Consider the following 25,476-nt stretch of genomic DNA (forward strand, 5'->3'; position numbering starts at 1 on the left):
CAAAGGACAAATTTCCACCGGTCTAATGTCCATTGCTCATGTTTCTTGGCCCAAGCAAGTCTCTTCTTCTCATTGGTGTCCTTTTAGTAGTCGTTTCTTTGCAGCAATTCGACCATGAAGGCCTGATTCACGCAGTCTCCTCTGAACAATTGATGTTGAGATGTGTCTGTTACTTGAACTCTGTAGCATTTATTTGGGCTGCAGTTTCTGAGGCTGGTAACTCTAATGAACTTATTCTCTGCAGCAGAGGTAACTCTGGGTCTTTTCTTTCCTGTGGCGGTCCTCGTGAGAGCCTATTTCATCATAGTGCCTGATTGTATTTGCAACTGCACTTGAAGAAACTTTACTAGTTCTTGAAATGTTCCCGTTTTGACTGACATTCATGTCTCAAAGTAATGATGGACTGTCGTTTCTCTGCTCATTTGAGCTGTTGCCATAATATGGACTTGGTCTTTTACCAAACACGGCTATCTTCTGTATAACATCTCTACCTTGTCACAACACAACTGATTGGCTCAAACGCATTAAGAAGGAAATAAATTCCACAAATGAACTTTTAACAAGGCACATCTGTTAATTTAAATGCATTCCAGGTGACTCCCTCATGAAGCTGGTTGAGAGAATGCCAAGAGTGTGCAAAGCTCTCATCAAGGCAAAGGGTGGCTACTTTGGAGAATCTCAAATATAAAATATACTGCTCAAAAAAATAAAGGGAACACTAAAATAACACATCCTAGATCTGAATGAATGAAATAATCTTATTAAATACTTTTTTCTTTACATAGTTGAATGTGCTGACAACAAAATCACACAAAAATAATCAATGGAAATCCAATTTATCAACCCATGGAGGTCTGGATTTGGAGTCACACTCAAAATTAAAGTGGAAAACCACACTACAGGCTGATCCAACTTTGATGTAATGTCCTTAAAAAAAGTCAAAATGAGGCTCAGTAGTGTGTGTGGCCTCCACGTGCCTGTATGACCTCCCTACAACGCCTGGGCATGCTCCTGATGAGGTGGTGGATGGTCTCCTGAGGGATCTCCTCCCAGACCTGGACTAAAGCATCCGCCAACTCCTGGACAGTCTGTGGTGCAACGTGGCATTGGTGGATGGAGCGAGACATGATGTCCCAGATGTGCTCAATTGGATTCAGGTCTGGGGAATGGGCGGGCCAGTCCATAGCATCAATGCCTTCCTCTTGCAGGAAGGTCTAGCATTGTCTTGCATTAGGAGGAACCCAGGGCCAACCGCACCAGCATATGGTCTCACAAGGGGTCTGAGGATCTCATCTCGGTACCTAATGGCAGTCAGGCTACCTCTGGCGAGCACATGGAGGGCTGTGCGGCCCCCCAAAGAAATGCCACCCCACACCATGACTGACCCACCACCAAACCGGTTATGCTGGAGGATGTTGCAGGCAGCAGAACGTTCTCCACGGCGTCTCCAGACTCTGTCACGTCTGTCACGTGCTCAGTGTGAACCTGCTTTCATCTGTGATGAGCACAGGGCGCCAGTGGCGAATTTGCCAATCTTGGTGTCCTCTGGCAAATGCGAAACGTCCTGCACGGTATTGGGCTGTAAGCACAACCCCCACCTGTGGACGTCGGGCCCTCATACCACCCTCATGGAGTCTGTTTCTGACCATTTGAGCAGACACATGCACATTTGTGGCCTGCTGGAGGTCATTTTGCAGGGCTCTGGCAGTGCTCCTCCTGCTCCTCCTTGCACAAAGGCGGAGGTAGCGGTCCTGCTGCTGGGTTGTTGCCCTCCTACGGCCTCCTCCATGTCTCCTGATATACTGGCCTGTCTCCTGGTAGCGCCTCCATGCTCTGGACACTACGCTGACAGACATAGCAAACCTTCTTGCCACAGCTCGCATTGATGTGCCATCTTGGATGAGCTGCACTACCTGAGCCACTTGTGTGGGTTGTAGACTCCGTCTCATGCTACCACTAGAGTGAAAGCACCGCCAGCATTCAAAAGTGACCAAAACATCAGCCAGGAAGCATAGGAACTGAGAAGTGGTCTATGGTCCCCACCTGCAGAACCACTCCTTTATTGGGGGTGTCTTGCTAATTGCCTATAATTTCCACCTGTTGTCTATTCCATTTGCACAACAGCATGTGAAATTTATTGTTAATCAGTGTTGCTTCCAAAGTGGACAGTTTGATTTCACAGAAGTGTGATTGACTTGGAGTTACATTGTGTTGTTTAAGTGTTCCCTTTATTTTTTTGAGCAGTGTATATTTAGATTTCTTTTTTTTGTGGTTACTACATGATTCCATATGTGTTATTTCATAGTTTTGGTGTCTTCACTATTATTCTACAATGTAGAAAATAGTAAAAATAAAGAAAAACCCTTGAATGAGTAGGTGTGTCCAAACTTTTGACCGGTACTCGTATGTGTACATGGGCTTAACATGAACCTATATGGAGGAAGGTTTTACTTACTCTTTTCTTTGTTGATTTGTTGACATGCATTGTTCATAGTAATTCGTAAAACCTGACTTTAAAAAAAAATGTTTGTTTAGCGGGGCAGCCAGAAGAGGACTGCATCACTTCACCTCACACTCCAGCAACATTTCCCATGTAACAACAAAGCCTGTGTGAACAGTTAAATATTGCTGTTATTGTTCGTATACTGTAATGTAACACGTAGCCTAACCCTCATCTCTCTCTCTCTCTCTCTCTCTCTGTCCTGCAGCGTGGGTGGGCTCCCTCTCCATGGGGATGATTTTCTTCTGTTCTCCCATCGTCAGCGTCTTCACAGACCTGCTGGGCTGCAGGGTGACCGCCGTGGGCGGAGCCGCCGTGGGCCTGGTGGGACTGCTGGCCAGCTCCTTCGTCACGTCAGTACTTGTATAGCTACCCTCCTCATCAACCATTCTGATGTGTTGTGTCTACAGGTGTTGGTGTACCAGGGACTTTGTGTGTGTGTGTGTGTGTGTGATAAAGGATGTACAGGAGCTCAGCCTGCTCTCAGGTCCTCTCTTTCTAGACATCTCATGAGATGGCACAATACCAAACTCTCAACCATTTTAATCTATGTACATACACTACTACTACAATAATAATAGTAGTTGGCTCTGTGTCAGTCAGTAAGGCTATTGCCTGACTTTGAACAACACCTAGAAAACCCCCTCTGGATCTGTTCTCTGGGTGGTCTTTTTAAAACATATATTTTTGTCACACTCAAAATAACTCTAGCTTTTTTAAAACCCATTATCTGTACTAAATTACGGGACCATTACTACATGTGACATATCACTGGGTCAAAGTAGAAGTACAGTGAAAGTATTGTTAAACGCAATAAATGAATACCACAGCTGCGTTTTATCTAGGGTTAGCCCCTGCAGTGGCGTGACAAGTGAGTAAACATTAGCGCTCTTGTCTTGATGATCGTAGCACTCTGAGAGACCTGTCATTAGCGCTGGCCTGGAAGCAGCTCCAGCTCACCCCTGACCTCTCTCACTGATCTATTTATCCAGGATTAGTGATGTGCTAACGGTAACCCTGGTTAGAGCGTTGGGCCAGTAACTGAAAGGTTGCTAGAGCGACTCCCTGAGCTGACAAGGTAAAAAATCTGGCGTTCTGCCCCTGAACAAGGCAGTTAACCCACTGTTCCTAGGCCGTCATTGTAAATAAGAATTTGTTCTTAACTGACTTAGCATAGTTAAATAAAGGTTCAAATAAAATAAAAAAACGAGGACTGGGAAGTAAACAAACATTGTCAGTATAGTGAGTGTACACATCCTGGGAGTGAGGCTGTAGCTGATACCCTCCAGGTGTTGGAAGTTGGACCAGGCTAGCAAGTTCACAGCAGCTCAATTATCTTCACCCTGGTGTTTGGTTCAAGTCAGACTTGAGAACTTGTTTTGCTAGAACCTCTGAGTCAAGTTCATAGAGCTTGTTTTTTTTTTTTTCTGTGTGAAATTTTAAGCAGGTATAAACATGACTGTGGGGAACTCCCATCATATCCTGTCTCTCTTCTACTCTCTGAACCCACAGGTCCCTGGGTCCCATGTACTTCACCTACGGCATCGTGTTCGCCACGGGCTGCTCCTTCGCCTACCAGCCCAGCCTGGTGATCCTGGGACACTACTTCAAGAAGCGCCTGGGCCTGGTCAACGGCATCGTGACGGCCGGCAGCTCTGCCTTCACCGTCACCCTGCCCTTCCTCCTGTCCGGCCTGCTGGAGAAGGTGGGCCTGCAGAACACCATGAGGGTCCTCAGCATCCTCATGCTCATCCTCATGCTGGCTGGGTTAACCTACACTCCCCTGCTGCCAAAGCCTGTCAGCAGCAACAAGCCAGGCAGCCGCTGCCCGCCCATGAGTAAGGTGTTCAACGTCAACATCTGGAAGTCTCTGGGCTACCGGATCTGGGCCTTCGGCATCCCGGCAGCTCTCTACGGATACTTTGTGCCTTATGTTCACCTGGTGAGTTTTGTTTTTCAGTGGTGATGTGTACTATTGGGGTGTGTGTGTGTTTTGTTTTCATTACTCCGGTCTCGCTTTGTCAAAGGTTACCGACATGTGGCAAAAAGTAACAGAAGTAGAAACGCAGCATAGAAACGTGGCTGTGTGGAACATGTGGGGTTGATTTCGTGTCCACTGTCCGTCATATTCTCGATTTCCCTCATGGTGTGTTTTGGACATTGGCTCTGGGTAACTCAGTTGACAGTAATAGCCAGGGGTTATTGGTTAGTAGATCTAGAGCAGGGATCTCTGCCAGTAGCTTTCTGCCCACCTATGAGTAGCTCGCCAAGCAATTCTGAAAGTACATGCATTTGTTCCATCCCGAACTGTAAAAAAACATTATCCTACCCTAGTTAACCACTATTGGCTTAAAACGCAACACAACGTCTGCCAATACATTTCCATCAATATTGCCTCTGTCGGTTTGGTGCACACATTTGTTTATGACGCCGTATGTTGCCAGTTAGCGACGCTAATGATAACGTCTTGTGGGTACACCGAAAAACTTTCCCCAAAAACCTTCTCAATTAAATGTAAACGTCAAAGTAGGCTTACCTGACTGAACTATAAATCATGATTTATTTGTATCAATTGGGTGGCCATTTTTCTACAAACTGTGCCCATGATGTGCTGCAGAAGTAGTCCTAACAGCAGAAACATCTCTAGAACATCTTCTTTCACATTTGTTCACAAAAAAAGGGAAATGTGAAAAAGGAAATTTCACCCCCGTCTAGCCCTATATACAGTGCATTCGGAAAGTATTCAGACCCCTTGACTTTTTCTACATTACAGCCTTATTCTAAAATGGATTAAAATAGTTTTTTTCCCCCCCTCAATAAACACACAATACCCCATAATGACAAAGCAAAAACAGGTTTTTAGACATTTTGGCAAATATATAAAAAATGGAAAAATATCACATTTACATAAGTATTCAGACCCTTTACTCAGTACTTTGTTGAAGCACCTTTGGCAGCGATTACAGCATCAAGTCTTGGGTATGACGCTACAAGCTTGGCACACCTGTATTTGGGGATTTTCTCCCATTCTTCTCTGCAGATCCTCTCAAGCTCTGTCAGGTTGGATGGGGAGTGTCGCTGCACAGCTATTTTCAGGTCTCTCCAGATATGTTCGACCTGGCCAACTGAAGGACATTCAGAGACTTGTCCCGAAGCCACTCCTGCATTGTCTTGGCTGTGTGCTTAGGGTTGTTGTCCTGTTAGGTGAACCTTCGCACAGTCTGAGGTCCTGAGTGCTCTAGAGCAGGTTTTCATCAAAGATCTCCCTGTACTTTGCTCCGTTCATCTTTGCCTCGATCCTGACTAGTCTCCCAGTCCCTGTTGCTGAAAATCATCCCCACAGCATGATGCTGCCACCATGCTTCACCGTAGGGATGGTGCCAGGTTTCCTCCAGACATGACACTTGGCATTCAGGCCAAATAGTTAAATCTTGGTTTCATCAGACCAGAGAATCTTGTTTCTCATGGTCTGAAAGTCCTTTAAGTGCTTTTTGGCAAACTCCATGCGGGCTGTCATGTGGCTTCCGTCTGGCCACTCTCCCATAAAGGCCTGATTGGTGGAGTGCTGCAGAGATGGTTGTCCTTCTAGAAGGTTCTCCCATCTCCATAGAGGAGCTCTGTCAGTGACCATTGGGTTCTTGGTCACCTCCCTGACCAAGGCTTTTCTCCCTCGATTGCTCAGTTTGGCCAGGCGGCCAGCTCTAGGAAGTCTTGGTGGTTCCAAACTTCATCCACTTAAGAATGATTGAGTTCTTGGGGACACAATCCTGTCTCTGCGCTCTACGGACAATTCCTTCGACCTCGTGGCTTGGTGTTATATCTGACATGCACTGTCAACTGTGGGACCTTATATAGACAGTTGTGTGCCTTTCCAAATCATGTCCAATCAATTGAATTTACCACAGGTGGACTCCAATCAAGTTATAGAAACATCTCAAGGATGATTAATGGAAAGGATGCACCTGAGCTCAATTTCGATTCTCATCGCAAAGGGTCTAAATGCTTAGGTAAATACGTTTTTTAAAATTTATTTACATTTTTTATTTGCAAACATTTCTAAAAACCTGTTTTTTCTTTGTCATTATGGGGTATTATGTGTAGATTGAGGTTTTTTATTTATTTTTTATTTCATCCATTTTAGAATAAGGTTGTAACGTAACAAAATGTGGAAAAAGTCAAGGGGTCTGAATACAACACACCCCACTACTTTGTGACCCCAACAGATCCTACACCAGGCCATTGGTCTGGGAGGCTGGAACCCCTTCTCTCAAAGCCTCCTGTAGTTCTTCTGCCCTGAAATCTCTGTTGCTGTTACTACCAATTAAATCTTCTGGGATTTCCTTTCCATCTGTGTGTTACAATTATTGACGATAGCTATAAATGCCAAGAAGCCAACTTCCCTAAAGCACAAACTGTTGGGGTCACTCTGTAATGGCCGACTACTCACAGGGATCCTCTCAGGCTCCCTCACCCTTTGCCCACCAGCACATGACACTTTCTGCACTGCTCTCACACTGGGAACTTGAACCTGCCTCACTTGCACAGGACATGTCTGATCCCCAGCAATATAGCTACGGCCACAATTGAAATACTTTTACTGATGTGATTTAAGTATTGACATGGTCTCAGAACATCCATTTTCCTTGTTTCTCTATTAATAATTGTAATATTGAGAGTTAACTGAAGAAAATGAATTCTGGAAAATACTAAAGATAATTTTACTGGGGCCTGTCAGGCCAAATACTGTTTATTAACTATTATTTACCAGGTATATAGACAGAAAACACATCTATTGCACACCCAGGACCTGGGGAAGAGCTGCAGGGTATGGGAGAAGAGAACAATGTGCCTATTCAAAGGCTATTAAATAAATGAGTAGCTTGCCACGTTTCATTTTTTTAAAGTAGCTCTCGTGCTAGAAAGGTTTGGAGAACCCTGATCTCGAGCTTCACAAATACAAAAACCCACATTATCAAGTGTGGAAGGTCAGGAGAGGGGAAGTCTACACCTCAGCTATGCCTGTGGCATAATGTCTTTGTATGGCCTCAAGGACCTGTGTCACTGTTTTTGAGCTGGAGTTTTTGTTTCCTTCCTTCCTATGGCATGAGAGTTGTTTTTAAACATCTCTCCTGACCTTTGGCCTGTTGCTGCTCAGTTCAACTGAGTACTGTGCCATAAGCGTTTAGTCATAAAGCAATTCATTTTGTACACTGCATGTCAAAATTTGAAATGCTGCTATGATATAGGCTTGTCAGGCTTAGACACACACATCAGTTGTTTTTTCTATCAGCTTATGTTAAATGTTTGTCTTCAAATGGTACAAAGATATATAAAATACAAGCACTGCTTACACATCATATACTTGACTGTTAATCTGTGGTGCCATAACAGTCCTAGATAGAATACTGTTCAGTCTTGTATTTTACTGTACACATTATACCAAAGACAGAGCCTGTAGTCTCTTCTGACAGTCACTGTATGACATGAGTCTGGAAAGTAAAACTAAAGTGCTTCAGACCTGACTGGAAGATGGTTGTAATTTTGAGTTTTTTGTTGTTGTTGAAAATACCAACTTTTTAAATACTCAAGGTTGAATATTGAGTTTCAACTAAAAGGCAACTATTTTCTTTGATATTCAAATACAGGTCTTAGAAAAACAAGTAATATTTGAGAGTATTTTGAATACCTCTCATAAAACCAAATACTGTTTCACGGTATTTGAATATATGCCGCCTTGAAAAAATGTTTGTATTTGATGGGTTCCAAATATTTAATTACCAAAAACTACAATAGTTAGTTGAATCCTTCTAAATATATGATCATAAGCACATTTTGGAGGGCTCCTAGATATGAATCTTAAAATAGCTTATAGTCTAGAATGAAATACGTGAGGGACGTGGAATCACCTCAACATTAGAATAGACAATTTTTACAGCTTCAAAATGAACGAACAAATATTTTCATAATGAGACATGAGGTAATACAGTAACACTTGACATGTATTGTGACTTTGATTATTACAACAGCAACATTATTGTTACTAGGACGTTAGAAATTGCTTTATAATTGCAATCTAATGGAATTATTATGTAAGTGGAATCCTTTACAGTAGTTACAAAAATTCTCAACTCATTGCTACGCAATTAAAATGAAATTACCAAAGTATTATGTAACAACATGCTAATAAAATGTTGCTCCAAGTAATTACATTTGTAATACACGGGCACAAGAACTGAGAATGCTAACGTCAACACAATATGGCTATTAAGTGTCAAGGAAACATCCCAAAACTGCCTTCTTAAATCAACTACAGTCAATGTAGCTGGAAAAAATCATGTTTGTATTCTGAGTAAACTGTCCCTTGTTAAAGATGGTATAGTGCAGGCGTCGGCAACAGGTTGACGATTGTAAAATCACCAGAAATTCAGCTAAAAATGTATTTAGGAAATCTGTTCCCAAGTATTCCCACGAATAAAATTTTTTGTAAACGTGTCTCAGTGTAATTAAAGGTATGAAATTATTGTTATTTTAAAATACAATCTCTTTTTGCGCTTATTTGGGGTCAATTTGCAGTATACAAATTATTATGTATTCAAATAGTTGTAGTCACCTGCAAAGTAACTTTGTTTCCTTGGAAAATGTTTTACTTTCCGCAAAGCATAGTTAACTTCTTTGTGATCTGGGGGCAGTATTGAGTAGCTTGGATGAATTAGGTGCCCAGAGTAAACTGCCTGCTACTCAGGCTCAGAAGCTAAGATATGCATATTATTAGTAGATTTGGATAGAAAACACTCTGACGTTTCTAAAACTGTTTGAATAATGTCTGTGAGTATAACAGAACTCATATGGCAGGCAAAAACATGAGAAAAATCTAACCAGGAAGTGGGAAATCTGAGGTTTGTAGTTGTTCAAGTGATTGCCTATCCAATATACAGTGTCTGTGGAGTCATTGCACTTCCTAAGGCTTCCACTAGATGTCAACAGTCTTTAGAACGTTGTTTCAGGCTTCTACTGTGAATGGGGAGGGAATAAGAGCTATTTGAACCAGGTGTCTGGAAAAATGGCATAAGCTCAGTCATGTGAAAGTGAGCTGAGTTCCTTTTCATTTCTGAAGACAAAGGAATTGTCCGGTTGGAATATTATTGAAGATTTATGATAAAAACATCCTAAAGATTGATTCTATACATCGTTTGACATGTTTCTACAAACTGTAATGCAACTTTTTTGACTTTTCGTCTGGACATAGTGTATGCGCCTTATGGATTTGGAATAGTGAACTGAACGCGTGAACAAAAAGGAGGTATTTGGACATAAATATGGACTTTATCGAAACAAAACAAACATTTATTGTGGAACTGGGATTCCTGGGAGTGCATTCCGGTGAAGATCATCAAAGGTAAATTAATATTTATAATGCTATTTCTGACTTTTGTTGACTCCACAACATGGCGGGTGTCTCTATGGCTTGTTTTGGTGTCTGAGCGCCTGTACTCAGATTATCGCATGGTGTGCTTTTGCCGTAAAGCTTTTTTGAAATCTGACACAGCGGTTGCATTAAGGAGAAGTGTATCTTTAATTCTATGTAAAACACTTGTATCTTATATCAACGTTTTATGATGAGTATTTCTGTAAATTGATGTGGCTCCCTGCAAAATCACTGGATGTTTTAGAGGCAAACATTACTGAACATAACGTGCCAATGTAAACTGAGATTTTTGGATATAAATATGAACTTTATCGAACAAAACATACATGTATTGTGTGACATGAAGTCCTATGAGTGCCATCTGATGAAGATCATCACAGGTTAGTGATTAATTTTATCTCTATTTCTGCTTTTTGTGACTCCTCTCTTTGCCTGGAAAATGGCTGTATGTTTTTTTGTGACTAGGTGCTGACCTAACATAATCATATGGTATGCTTTTGCCGTAAAGCCTTTTTGAAATCAGACACTGTGGCTGGATTAACAAGAAGTTAAGCTTTAAAATGGTGTATAATACTTGTATGTTTGAGGAATTTGAATTATGAAATTTCACTGGCTGTTGTTGAGGTGGGACGCATATCCCAGAGAGGTTAAAACTATAGTTATCCCTGGTCTGAAGAGCATGAGACTCTGTAGAACTCAGGGCGTCCAAACGGAGGATAACTCAATCTAAATAAAAAGGTTGCCAAATGTGTAGTATTGCTTGGATGCATACCAGTGTAAAGTATTTCACAGCAGTTATTCAATCCCCTAATATACATACGGTAGATGCTTTAGTAGTGTGGTCTGTGGAGAGTCAGTAAATATGTCTGGGAGGTTTGGTGGAGTTACATAAACACAGGTCTTATTATTCCAGTATTGCATACCATTTATAGGATGGAAAACATCTTCTGTGGAGAGACCTTGAGAGGAGAGATCTGTCCTGGGGCTTAGTAGGTCACTGTTTATTTGGAGGAGATGACTTTGTTATTGGAGGGAGGTCACTTTCTTCTGGGGACAGCCCTCCGTGTTCTCCTAACACTTTAGTGTCTGCTACCCAGGCTTGGCCACCGCTGGGCCCTGTCAGTGTCCAGCCCTAGCCCCATCCCTGGGCCCAGCCCGAAGCTTCTATATCATCAGGAAGACAGGGGAACCCAGGGGTGAAAGGCTGGATTGTTTAACCTTTTCAGGAAGGGAGTGCTCACCTCGCAGTGTGCTGGGACTAACAGAGCTGCTAATCCTAGTGGGATATTTGAGCTGTTTTCCCTCAGCTACTCTGCTCTGGTCAAAGTGCTGAGTCCAGCCCTTTAGTGTGTGTGTGTGTGTGTGTGTGTGTGTGTGTGTGTGTGCCTATTCCTCATCCGTAGCCAAGTCCCTATCAGCTGAAGACTGGGAGTCTAAAGTCCTGAAGAAGCGTTCCCTCTCACACTATTCCAGGTATTTCACATATTGGAGAATTAGATAACGTATTTCACCACGTACGACTGTATTCCTAGAGGTCTGATTAAAGGGAAAGGCATTGGCATTGCCAAGGACAAGTTGAACTGTATGTTTTGCAGGATATGTGTGAAGTCTGGATGGCATTGGTGTGCAAAAACGGGGCAGGGCGGTAGCAGATTCAGTCAGTGCATGGATTGTGTTAAGGTAGCCTACCAGAGGCAGTGCAGGCTGGCTTTCTCACAGTGCTTCCTAATTACATTTTTACATTTACATTTTAGTCATTTAGCAGACGCTCTTATCCAGAGCGACTTACAGTAGTGAATGCATACATTTCATACATTTTTTTCCTCCGTACTGGTCCCCCGTGAGAATCGAACCCACAACCCTGGCGTTGCAAACACCATGCTCTACCAACTGAGCCACACGGGACCATACCAATTACATTCAATCATGAAACCTGTTTATCAAATTACAAAGTTTATTCAGCATTTACTTTGATCTTGGTTTTGCACCACTGTGTTAGTCACTGTCACTGGTGAGTTTAACTGCCACCAATTTGACAACAACAAACTCATTTGTCACCAGCTGCTGTGTGCTGGAGGGAGGGTGTTATGTCCTGGAAAGGTTTATAATAAAGCTTGTGGAGAGGGCAGCAAGTAGCCTAATGGTTAAGAGCGTTAGGGGTTAAGTGTCTTGCCACGGGCCCAATTGCTCCTGCAAGTCGGTCTGGATAAGAGCGTCTGCTAAATGACAAATGTAAAATAGTGTCTGAGCTGCAGATGGAATTAGTTTAACAAGCCGTGTGTATGTGTCTTGGGGGGGGTGTGTCTGTCATCGAGGATGATGGTTGTGTTGTTGGTTTGTCTGTGCAATGTGCGTGCGAGAGCGCGTGACGTGCGTCAGCATGCACTGACGCGGTTGTTTGTGTGCCTCGGTAGTGTATTGTTGGCTGGTCAGTGTGGTGTTTATTTAAGGAGGGTGGGATGTTCCATGTTCCTGACAGGGACACCTGGCGGGTGGTAAGTCAGTAAGCATTAGGTCACGTGGCTAGGCCACATACTAGAATACGCGATCACAGACGGGGACACGGCCCAAATGCCAGCCTATCCCCTATATATTCACTACCAGGGTCCCCTAGTGCTCTAGTCAAAGTAGTGCACTACATAGGGAATAGGGTGGCATTTGGAAGAGTCAACATCCCCCAAGGTTATGTGGTTGATCGGGAGGGATGATGCCCACTGGCCAGTAAGTAAAGTGCAAGTGAGCCTGTGAGCAGGTGCCCTAGCAGTATTTAAGGGCCAGGTGTTGCTGGGTAGTATAATGGCCAAGCACAGCAGGCCTGGCGTCTGAGCCAGCAGGGAGTGGGACACCCTGTGGACTGGAGGAATGTTGTCTGTGGGCTGTAGTACTATAGCCTCGTGAAACCAGACTGAAGGTGGAATAGAGGCTCTTTGACTGGGACGCAGCAGCAGGAAGGGGTTTGGATGTGGTGTTGGTGTCCTTGGAGGCTGCAGCTACTGGCAGGGCTCCAGGTACCAGGCCGGGCCTCCCAGGCAGCCTCCCCAGCTCTGGGGCACACCGATTGGTGCTCCCGTGTAGGCGGGACCGGCAGAGGCCTGGAATCGACATCTGGGCCGCGTTTCACATGCTCCGATACACTACGACCGCAACTATGCAGCCCACAATAGTTGCGATGGTGCTTTCACTTTGCCTGTGAATTGAGCAGAAGGAGTTGCAGCGGCTGCTATGAATATTATATAGGGATACAATGCCTTAAGAATGTATTCATACTCCTTGACTTACTGCACATTTTGTTGTTACAGCCTGAATTCAAAATGTATTAAATATTTAAAAAATTCTCACCATCTACACACACACACACAACCCCATAACAACAGTGAAAACATGTTTTTAGAAATGTTAGCACATTGTTTTTGAAAATGAAATACAGAAATATCTCATTTACATATGTATTCCCACCCCATTTTGCTATGACACTCCAAATTGAGCTCAGGAGCATCCAATTTCCTTTGATCTTCCTTGATTTCACTACAAGTTGGAGTCCACCTGTAGCCAATTCAATTGATTTGGACATTTTAAAAAGAAACACCTGTCTATATAAGGTCCTACAGTTGACAGCGCATGTCAGCAATTACTGTGACATTATTGCAGGTATCCCTTGGGCTTTGTCAAGCGCCATCCATAGTGGTTTTAAATGTATCCTGTGTAGGGCCTCTGATCGAGGACTCAGGCCGCGGGGAGAGACAGACCGGGCGGGAGCGTTTTGAGATGCAGTTGCACTGGGATGCCATCTGGCCGCAAGCAAAGTTAGGAGAAGAGGAATATTGGCACAGGGACACTAAGGTGGATTACTGAGGAGGAATGGAGGAAAAGAAGAGGTGGCAGAGAATGAGGAAAGCAGAGTTGGATTTAAATTTGAGGAAGATGGCGATTTTAAAAGTGGAGATGGGGTGTTGAAGAAGATTGGTATCAAGTGCAAACAGTGAGCCGTGTATCAGACCAAGTTCTGGAGGTTAAATGTAAGTGAATGAGGGCGAGTTAAGTAAGGTGGAAGGTGTGGTGAAGAACTCTGAACCTGAGCCTGACATCAATGGACATGATAAATTGAATCAGTTAAGGTAACCTGTAGTGGACTTTGATATTTGTTTGTAGTTTCTTCTAATCAGAGGGAGTGGGCGTTGGCCTCCCGAGTAGCGCAGTGGTCTAAGGCACTGTATCGTAGTGTTGCGGCGTCACTACCGGGAGTCCCATAGGTCGGCGCTCAATTGGCCCAGGTCGTCCAGGTTAGGGGAGGGTTTGGTCGGGGGGGGGGGGGCTTGTCTCATCCTCTGAAACATGACCCGCCAAACTGTGCTCCTTAATACATGCCCGCTTAACCTGGATGCCAGCTGCACCAATGTGTCGGAGGAAACACTGCTCAACTGACGACCGAAGTCAGCTTGCAGGCGCCAGGCCCGCCACAAGGAGTCAGAGTGCGATGAGCCAAGTAAAGCCCCCTCCACCAAACCCTCTCCTAACCCAGACCACGCTGGGCCAATTATGCACCGCCCTATGAGACTCCCGGTCATGGCCGGTTATGACATAGCCCGGGATCAAACCCTGGTCTGTAGTGACGCCTCAAGCACTGCGATGCAGTGCCTTAGATCACTGCGCCACTCGGGAGGCCACAAGGTGATGAGTTTTGAATATAGGGTTAGTTGGCAGGGTAATTAAAATGTATTTTATTTCTTTATTTTCCCGGTTCCCCTTTTCTCATTTTGTGTCACAAAGTGTAATATATCTATACTATAGTTCAGTTGGATGCAGTAATGCAACATATTGGATGCCAACTGCCATTAAATATCACAGAAGTGCATGTCAGAGCAAAAACTATACCATGAAGTCCAAGGAACTGACCCTAGATCTCCGAGAGAATTGTGATTAAGGCATATATCTGGGGAAGGGTATTAAACTATTTCTAGAGTGTTGAAAGTTTCCAAGAGCACAGTGGTCTCTATCATTGGGAAATGGGGAAAAAAAGATGGAACTGCCTAGAGCTGGCAGCCCCGTCCGACCCAAACTGAGCAACCGGGCAAGGAGGACCTTAGTAACCTCCCTGACCAAGAACCCAGTGACCACTCTGACCGAAATACAGAGTTCCTTGGCTGAGATGGAAGACTCAAAGCTGTAATCGTTGCCAAAGGTGCTTCTACAAAGCATTCACTCAGGGGTGTGAATACTTAGTGCCTTCAAAAAAATATTCATACTCCTTATTTCACATTTTGTTGTTACAGCCTGAATTTTAAATTGATGTAATAGATTTTGTTCTCAGCCATCTGCACATTACTACCCCATAATATCAAAGTGAAAACAACATGTCATTAGAAATGTTATTGAAAATGTAATCTACATATCTCATTTACATAATTATTCCCCTGAGTCAATACAAGTTAGAATCACCTTTGGCAGTAATTACAGCTGTTAGTCTTTCTGGGTAAGTCTCTAAGAGCTTTCCACACCTAGATTGTACAATATTCTTAAAAAAAAATCTTCAAGCTCTGTTGTTACGAATCCCTTTGGCCCTGCAGTCTAGGGGGGATGGAAACGAGACCCGTAACAACATAACTCATGCAAATCATAATAGTGAGAACAAAAACCACAGACAACTTAAATCTACTGTCAAACACTATAGGTTTATTTTAAAACACATGGTAAAGGGGGGTGGGAAAAGGGGCTGAGCTGGACCCAAGGAAAGAAACAATAATCCAAATACACCCCTAAACTAGACTACTTCAAGAACACTTAGCTAACTAACCAAAAATACAGTGGGTGGTCCACCCAGTTATAACTAGTGTATTTAGACACTTTTCCTATGGGTAATGTAGGCCCATGGGTGACTTGGCACACCACCCCCTTTTGAGAGAGGGAGAGAGAACACATCTGTCAAGTTAATTGTTGATCACGGCTAGACGTCACATACATGTGATTAGCAGATGTTATTGTGGGTGTAGCGAAATGCTTGTGCTTCTAGCTCCGACAGTGCAGTAATATCTAACAAATTACACTACATATACACACATCTAAGTAGGAATGAATTAAGACTATATACATATGGACAAGCAATGTCAGAGCGGAAAGGACTAAGATACCGTAGAATAGAATACAGTATATACATATGAGTATTGCTAGATACAGTTGATGTCGGAAGTTTACATACACCTTAGCCAAAACACATTTAAACTCAGTTTTTCACAATTCCTGACATTTAATCCTCGTTAAAAATTTCCTGTTTTAGGTCAGTTAGGATCACCACTTTATTTTAAGAATGTGAAATGTCAGAATAATAGAGAATAATAGTAGAGAATGATGTATTTCAGCTTTTTATTTCTTTCATCACATTCCCACTGGTTCAGAAGTTTACATACACTCAATTAGTATTTGGTAGCATTGCCATTTAAATTGTTTAACTTGGGTCAAACATTTCAGGTAGCCTTCCACAAGATTCCCACAATAAGTAGGGTGAATTTTGGCCCATTCCTCCTGACAGAGCTGGTGTAACTGAGTCAGGTTTGTAGGCCTCCTTGCTCGCACACACTTTTGCAGTTCTGCCCACATATTTTCTATAGGATTGAGGTCAGGGCTTTGTGATGGCCACTCCAAAACCTTGACTTTGTCACAACTTTGGAAGTATGCTTGGGGTCATTGTCCATTTGGAAGACCCATTTGCGACCAAGCTTTAACTTCCTGACTGATGTCTTGAGATGTTGCTTTAATATATCCACAAAATGTTCCTTCCTCATGAAGCCATCTATTTTGTGAAGTGCACCAGTCCCTCCTGCAGCAAAGCACCCCCACAACATGATGCTGCCACCCCCGTGTTTCACGGTTGGGATGGTGTTCTTCGGCTTGCAAGCCTCCCCCTTTTTCCTCCAAACATAACGATGGTCATTATGGCTAAACAGTTCTATTTTTGTTTCATCAGACCAGAGGACATTTCTCCAAAAAGTACGATCTTTGTCCCCATGTGCAGTTGCAAACCGTAGTCTGGCTTTTTTTATGGCGGTTTTGGAGCAGTGGTTTCTTCCTTGCTGAGCGGCCTTTCAGGTTATGTCGATATAGGACTCGTTTTACTGTGGATATAGATACTTTTGTACCTGTTTCCTCCAGCATCTTCACAAGGTCGTTTGTTGTTGTTCTGGGATTGATTTGCACTTTTCGCACCAAAGTACGTTCATCTCTAGGAGACAGAAGGCGTCTCCTTCCTGAGCAGTATGACGGCTGCGTGGTCCCATGGTGTTTATACTTGCATACTATTGTTTGTACAGATGGTACCTTCAGGCGTTTGGAAATTGCTCCCAAGGATGAACCAGACTTGTGGAGGTCTACAATTGTTTTTCTGAGGGCTTGGCTGATTTTCTTTTGATTGTCCCATGATGACAAGCAAAGAGGCACTGAGTTTGAAGGTAGACCTTGAAATACATCCACAGGTAAACCTCCAATTGACTCAAGTTATGTCAAATAGCCTATCAGAATCTTCTAAAGCCATGACATCATTTTCTAGAATTTTCCAAGCTGTTTAAAGGCACAGTCAACTTAGTGTATTGTATGTAAACTTCTGATCCAGTGGAATTGTGATTAAGGGAAATAATCTGTCTGTAAACAATTGTTGGAAAAATTACTAGATGTCCTAACCCACTTGTCAAAACTATAGTTTGTTAACAAGAAATGTGTGGAGTGGTTGAAAAACTAGTTTTAATGACTCCAACCTAAGTGTATGTAAACTTTCGACTTCAACTGTATGTAAACATTATTAAAGTGACTAGTGTTCCATTCCTTAAAATGGCCAGGGATTTCTAGTCTATGCCTATAGGCAGCAGCCTCTATTGTGCTAGTGATGGCTGTTTTTCAATCTCTCTGTCCCAGCTTTGATGCACCTGTACTGACCTCGCCTTCTGGATGATAGCAGGGTGAACAGGCAGTGGCTAGGGTGGTTGATGTCCTTGATGATCTTTTTGGCCTTCAGGTGCTGTAGGTGTCTTGGAGGGTGTTTGCCCCCGGTAATGCTTTGGGCAGACCGCACCACCCTCTGGAGAGCCTTGCTGTTGCGGGCGGTGCAGTTGCCGTACCAGGTGGTGATACAGGATGCTTTCAATTGTGCAGTTGTAAAAGTTTAAGGGTTTTAGGTGACAAGCCAAATTTCTTTAGACTCCTGAGGTTGAAGAGGCTCTGTTGTGCCTTCACCACACTGTCTGTGTGGGTGGTCCATTTCAGTTTGTCAGTGACATGTATGCCAAGGAACTTGAAGCTTTCCACCTTCTCCACTGCGGTCCCATTGATGTAGATAGGGGGTGCTACCTCTGCTGTTTCCTGAAGTCCACAATCATCTCCTTTGGGAGTGTGGTGCCTGGAAAACAACCTCTCACTCAACGTCAACAAAACAGTGTCTGTTGGAAAGCAGACTGAACCAGGGTTTCCTCTAGGATTTTGCTCTCCCGTTTTCTTTTGATCAACAAAAAAAACTCCCTAGGCCTTGCCGATGACAAGCATACCCATAACATGACGCAGACACCACCATGCTTGAACATTTGAAGAGTGGTACTCAGTAATGTGTTGTGTTGGATTTGCCCCAAACATAACGCTTTGTATTCAGGACAAAATTAATTTCTTTGCCACATTTTATGCAGTTTTACTTTAGTGCCTTATTGAAGACAGGGTACATGTTTTGGATTATTTGTATTCTGAACAGGCTTCTTTCTTTTTTCGCTCTGTCATTTAGGTTAGTGTTGTAGAGTAACTACAATGTTGTTGATCTAACCTCAGTTTTCTCCTATCACAGCCATTAAACTCTTAACTGTTTTAAAGTCACCATTGGCCTCATGGTGAAATCACTGAGCGGTTACCTTCCTCTCTGGCAACTGAGTTAGGAAGGACACCTGTATCTTTGTAGTGACTGGGTGTATTGATACACCAGCCAAAGTGTAATTAATAATTTCCTCATGTTCAAAGGGGTATTCAATGTCGGCTTTTTTTATTTTTACCCATCTACCAATAGGTGCCCTTTGCAAGGCGTTGGAAACCATCCCTGGTCTTTGGTTGAATCTGTGTTATAAATTCACTGCTCGACTAAGGGACCTTTTATAGATATGAGGTGGTACAGAGATGAGGTAGTCATTCAAAAACATGTGAAACGCTATTATTGCACAGTGAGTCCATGCAACTTATTATGTGACTTGTTAAACACTTTTACTCCTGAACTTAAGTAGGCTTGCCATAACAATGGGGTTGAATACTTATTGACTCCAGACATTTTCAGCTTTACATTTTTTATTCAATTTGTAAACTTTTCTAAAAACATAATTCCACGTTGATATTCTGTGTAGGCCAGTGATACAAAATCACAATTTTAATAAATGTTTCATTCAGGCTGTAACACAACATTTTTAAAAAGTCAAGCAGTGTGAATACTTTCTGAAGGGCCTGTATGTATAACTGTTAAGGCTGGGAGATGGTGGTGGCTTCACTGAGTTGTATGAATGGTGCACCCTGCCTTCCCCACTTCTGAAAAAGGAGTGGTGTAGAGGGAGGACTCCTCTCGGGGGTATGCCTGAAACATGAGGAGACTGCCCCCCCCCCCCCTCCCAACTCATAACTACAAACACATACTGTATACTCTATCAAACATGTAGATCCTCCTTACAGCACATTGTCCACATTGAACACAATGTGCCAAGATCATTGTTCTATGTTCCATATATGCTTCCCATTGCAACTTATCGCTCTTATGACATCTAGAAACTAATCAATTGTAAGCATCTACTAGCCTTTTGTCTGTTTTCCACTAGACGTGGCAGCTGTGTTCTGATGTGACTGAGTACTGACGAGATGCTTGTGTCCTTTACGTCTGTCCCATAGATGAAGCATGTTGAGGAGCGCTTCGGAGAAGACGCCAACAAGGAGGTTCTGCTCATGTGCATCGGCGTCACGTCCGGCGTGGGCCGCCTCATCTTCGGCCGGGTGGCTGACTACGTACAGGGAGTGAACAAAGTCTACCTGCAGGTAAAGTCTACTAACCTCGAGGTCTTGCACAGGTCATTACTAGGTCTTTAAAAGATACCCTATTCCCCATATAGGGCACTACTTCTGGCCCGATGACACCCCACTCTCCATAAAGTCTACTATGTGTGCAATTTAGGGTGTCATTTCAGATGTAGCCTGAAGCCCATGTCATAACCATTACTCTGATTAATGCAATGCTGCTGTGTGCATCACATTCATGTTGCCTCTCTGACATCCCCTCCGGTCTCCTCCCGCCCAGGTGTCTTCGTTCGTCGTCATTGGCGTGATGTCCATGATGATCCCTCTGTGTCATGTGTTCGGAGGGTTGATCGCGGTGTGTCTGCTCATGGGCCTGTTCGACGGCTGTTTCATCTGCATCATGGCCCCCATCGCCTTTGAACTGGTGGGCTCTCAGAACGTGTCCCAGGCCATCGGCTTCCTGCTGGGCATGATGTCTGTGCCCATGACCGTGGGGCCTCCTATTGCAGGTACAGTTAAGCAGTCAAGCCGGTTGGCCGCGTTTGAGATGGCATCTTCCCGGGGGGGAATAGGAAAGTTAGTACGAGGCAGGAAAAAGTTAAATCAATCATAGAGCCACTGAATTGGTTAGGCTGTACTGTTTGAAAGATATTAGCATTTAGCTTGACGCTGTAAAACGTTTGTCCCTGGAGTATGATTGTGAGCTTTAGTTGTTTTTCTATAAACCTCTGGTTCCACCTGGTGTTTCGGTGCAACTGTGAAAGTGAAATGCTCCATACTCTACCATACACAAAGGAACATAAAGAAATTGATTCACAACATGGCAACTTTGCACCTTCTACAATTACAACTTGATATGAGTAGAGACATTATCTTGTGAATATGATACTTGTGTAAGCAATTCTATACCTTGTGGAAGATGCATATGTTGAGTGCACAGACGTCCATTCATTTTAATCTCTTTCTAATTTAGATATCATTCATATCCACATGAGTCATGTGCAACCTGTTTGCACTGTATTACAAAAAAAAGGCATCCGTTTTTCTCTGAAATAGACTAGCATTCCAGGAAGAGAGGGAAACAAGGTGGTAGAAGCAGGGAATGCAGGAAGTCATGCAATCTAGGGATGTTAAGGGACGGAAACCACAATCCACAAAGGGGGGTTCAGACGGAGGGGCCTAATTAGCCCTGAACCCAATCCACTCAGTCTTCACTAGCCAGTAATAATCAGCTCTTTGTATTAAAAGAGAGGGTTTGCACTAACCCAGTACCACTGGGCAAAAGCTGATTGAATCAATGTTGTTTTCATGTAATTTCAACCCAAAAAATGTATGTTGAATCCACGTGGAAAACTGATTGGATTTGAAAAAAGTCATCAACATAAGGACATTTGGTATTTTTTTTCACCCAAATTTTTTATCTAAATCCAATAACATGATTGATATTATTTTGCACGGTGAATTCCCATTAGTTGACAACTCAACCAAATGTAAATCAAAACTAGACGTTGAACTGCTGTCTCTGCCCAGTGGGTACCTGGTATCACTCTGTCCCAGCTCAGATAAGCATACCTTTTTGTTTTATATCTGAAAGGACCTAATAAGGTGTTCACTGTGGGGTGAAGTTATGGGGTTATGCACTCAGGACTGGGGCATGCTATTGCTGACCTGTGGGGTTTGTTCCTTGTCTTTAGGACACAAAATGATTCAGGATGAACGAGTCCCAGATATTTTGATTAATGATGAACGAGTCCCAGATATTTATATGTCTCTCTCTCTCTCTCTAGGGTTCCTGAGGGACAGGCTGGGGAGTTATGACGTGGCCTTCTATTTGGCTGGTATCCCGCCTATCATCGGTGGGGCCGTGCTGTGTCTGATCCCCTGGGTGGAGGCTAGACGTATCAGGAGAGAGCAGGAGGAGGCAGCCAAAGATGGCACCCAAGAGCAGATGCTGGAGTTCAAGAGGAACAGTGGGGGTCAGGGAGATGCACTAGCAGTGAAGACAGCGACCCCCGACTCTGTCATCTAAGTCTCCCAAAACACACTCAAAACAAAGATACAACTAGACATACAGACAGTTCATATTCACTCGCAGGAACTTACATTTACATTTAAGTCATTTAGCAGACGCTCTTATCCAGAGCAACTTGGAACTGCTGATTTATCATATTTATTTATGATACAAGAATAGACGAAATATGTATTGACCTGTATGTGTAAACAATATTTTAATGGCTGCTTTTGCAGGAGAATGTGGGGCAAATGCTGAAGTAGTACTACATATCAGTTATACACATAGATACTCAACAAACACAATTGAACATGAAGGTGATCTTGAAGAGCTTTGCATCGGATTGTTTTCCAATCTTGCAGCTGTTGAATTAACTTGAAGGTTAAAATGAGGAAATCTAAAAAAATATATATATATATTTCTTACAAGGGAACGCACATTTTACTTGGGTGCTTTTTGAAGTCTGCAACCACTTATTTACATGAGAATAGCAGTGGCCAGCCTTGCTAGAAAATTCCCTCGTTTTCAATGTGCATTTTTTTTTTAAGGGCATTGAGGATCGTTCTCATCATTGCCTAGAAATGTTCAATACAAGCTTGGATATAGTTTTTAGGCTTTGCAGAATTTTGAAGAGAAAAACAAACTAGATTTATTGGGTTTGATGAAAAATATATATTTACAATAAACGCTAGGGACATATAATTGACCATATATGGTAAAATAAACTGTAATATCTAATTTATTTTCTCAAATGATCCCATAAGTAGTATAGGTAAGTAAAGTGTGTTTGGGACACATATGTTGCTTGTCTTGACAACAGTATAGCAAAGAATCTACTGCTAAGTAGAATTTAACTGGGGAAAAAGCTGCTTTTAAAAGTCAACCCTTTTCTGTTTATGGCACAAAGTGATCTGTGGGGGATTGACACTCTTAAAACATGCCAAGATTGTGAATTTCTGAGTAATGAGGTATGACCTGACCATACAATATCACTTCAAAGAAGTGCTTTATGAGATAATGGGTGGGGATGTAGTTAGTTCCTAGTGGTGGTAGGGCTTACTATTGTCTTAGTTTTAAAGGTCACCTTGAAGGTGCTTGAGCACCTCAAGGGAGCAGCTTGAAGCACAATTACAGCGGCCCACCCGTGAAATATGAAACGTCATGTCAAGGCTGCAGTACTCTGGACCTGAAATAGGCCTGACTTTACCTGAGGCTGTATTCAGTCGTTAGTATCTCTGATACAGTATAACTTGAATGCGTCGTACACAGTGCCTGAGAATCCTTTTCAGTGTTTTTTTTAATCAGAACCACCGTTGTCATTTTGTATACATAGTTTATAGCAGCTCGGAGCAGGATTCTCAAACTGAACGTCTGCTTGTCTGACTATGCAACGTGAGTAAAGGATGAACGTCAGTGTTGATTATAAGGAGTAATTTACATAAAACGGAGATGAATGAATATTATGAATAGATTTTTTTTTATTGTTGATGGCAGTATTTTGTCCAGCACATATAGGCTAGTAAACCAATGTTATACTTTCATATATTCTAATTGTAGTAGGCTCACTCAGTCCACCATATTTCAAATGTAATTTGATATGTAATCATTGACAAATGTGACCATTAGTCAAGTTAACCATTGACTATGTGCTCAGTTCATTAGCCTTTTGTTAGGAAAAATATTTGTTTTAATGATATTTTTCATATTTGTATTTATTTTTTTCTAGAATTTGTTTAGCGGCTGATGTCATGCCATAATTAATTGGTGCTTTCCTTTCTCATATTATTTGATGTTTTGAAGACCAAAACAACTTTTTCGTATTGATTATTTTGGGTGTGCCCTTGAAATGTAAAGAAAATGGCCGATTTATCTATGGTCAATTCTATTTGCCAAAGCACCACCCTCAGGATAGTTTATTAGGCCTTTCAAACATTTTATGTTTCAAATCACCCTCCTGACTTTCAACAATCATTTGATAATTATAAAGATTGCTCTTGGAGAACTTGAAGACCCACAACTTTTACAGTGTAGGATTTTGACTCGACAATCCCTTGACCACTAAGCACGCAGAAAAGTCATAACTTATCAAAATCCAAACTATCCAGCTCTGTAGGTCATTGGTTTCGCCAAGGCAAGACTTGTGACACAATCTACCTCAGATGTCATGCAAATGTCTAGTATTTTGTCCTACACAGTATTTGCAGGACAGAAAGAGGCTTTCAGTTCAAACCATTACAAAACACGACCATCACGTGTTGTTTGGGCAATATTTCCCTTCCACTGTATGTCTTTATACAGTCGATATCCAAACATTAGGAGAGACTATGTAAAAGAGTCTTCCAGCTTCCTAGCCATCACTGTTTGCTCTGAACGGGATTGCTGCCTATCTGTACCACAGAAAAGTGTTTGTCTGAGAAGTACAGTACTTCAGTAGAATTTTGTGACCAGGGAAATGCAAATAAATGACTAATTCTGAAAAGAAAAGTTATCTTGAACTTAAATCTTGCTTTGGGAATTGTTTTTTTCTATACTTTGAATTTCCTTTTTTTTTTGCTATCGATGTGAGACTTAGATAATACCCATGTCACAAGGAATGTTTTGGATACATTTTTTTCTTTTTCTAACCAGAGCATACATTTCTATTAGGGAAATGTCAAATTTATATATATAAAATTTGTTTTATCAAGTCTTATTTTTTTGTTAAGTTCATCTTTTAGTTATAATTGCTATATTATTTTACTTTACATCCTAGACATACGCAGTTGCACAATTCACCGATGAAAGCCTCAGGTAATTTCTCAATAGAAATTCCTGAAATTGTACCCTGGAGGTTTTACTGAGATACCTCCTTTGCCATACACATCTTAGTAATTATTCATTACATTATCTCGTACTGAATTAATTCCTTGGCATCCAAAGAAGTTTGTCACCTTTTTGGGAATGTCCCAGTATTTAGATCATATGAAGAGAATTTAAAGATTTGAGTTTATGCATGTTATGTTTAGTGGCTAAAGACCAAATTCAACAGCATATTGTTTGAAATGATTCAATTAACATGTTTCTAGTTACATATGCAGGTTATATATAGATTTTATTCAAACTCTTTTGCTGTTCACAGGTGTAATTGAGTGTATATCTATGCCTAATGCAACTAGAATTCTACCACACTGTCACAAAAAAATATTAACTTTGCTGCTTTCACTTTCACCCCATGTTATGTGCATTATGTGCATCTCTCATTTTGTTGTTCACACAGATACAGTTTATTTCTTTAGTGTATATGTATTTCTTTAAAATACACTTTTTTTTATTGCTGATCATTAAAATCTCTTAGCTTTGTAGTTATTTCAGCATTTTATTGCTTTTCTAATTGCCTTCATAATTTTATTGCATTATTTGTTTTAATATGTCATAGTACTATGTACAACTGAAATTAAAATACATTTTTAACAAAGTAAGGATGTGTTTAAGTTTTTTTCCTTCCCCCTTGAGTTTCTCATCAATCATCCCTCTCTAGTTGCATCATGG

General features: G+C 42.1%; 1 protein-coding gene across 1 annotated transcript in view; it reads left to right on the top strand.

Annotated features, from left to right (window-relative positions):
* Positions 1-25,406, top strand: part of slc16a10 (solute carrier family 16 member 10) — a 60,309-nt gene extending 34,903 nt beyond the window's left edge. Inside the window, exons 2-6 of the mRNA XM_029753430.1 lie at positions 2,709-2,853; positions 4,013-4,442; positions 19,815-19,958; positions 20,218-20,446; positions 21,725-25,406. Of these exons, the coding sequence (XP_029609290.1) occupies positions 2,709-2,853; positions 4,013-4,442; positions 19,815-19,958; positions 20,218-20,446; positions 21,725-21,966 (1,190 nt within the window). The 3' untranslated portion in view covers positions 21,967-25,406. The remainder of the gene's footprint in view (positions 1-2,708; positions 2,854-4,012; positions 4,443-19,814; positions 19,959-20,217; positions 20,447-21,724) is intronic.
* Positions 25,407-25,476: the final 70 nt, after the last annotated feature.

This window comes from Salmo trutta, chromosome 1 (genome assembly GCF_901001165.1).
Source record: "Salmo trutta chromosome 1, fSalTru1.1, whole genome shotgun sequence".
NCBI lineage: Eukaryota > Metazoa > Chordata > Actinopteri > Salmoniformes > Salmonidae > Salmo > Salmo trutta.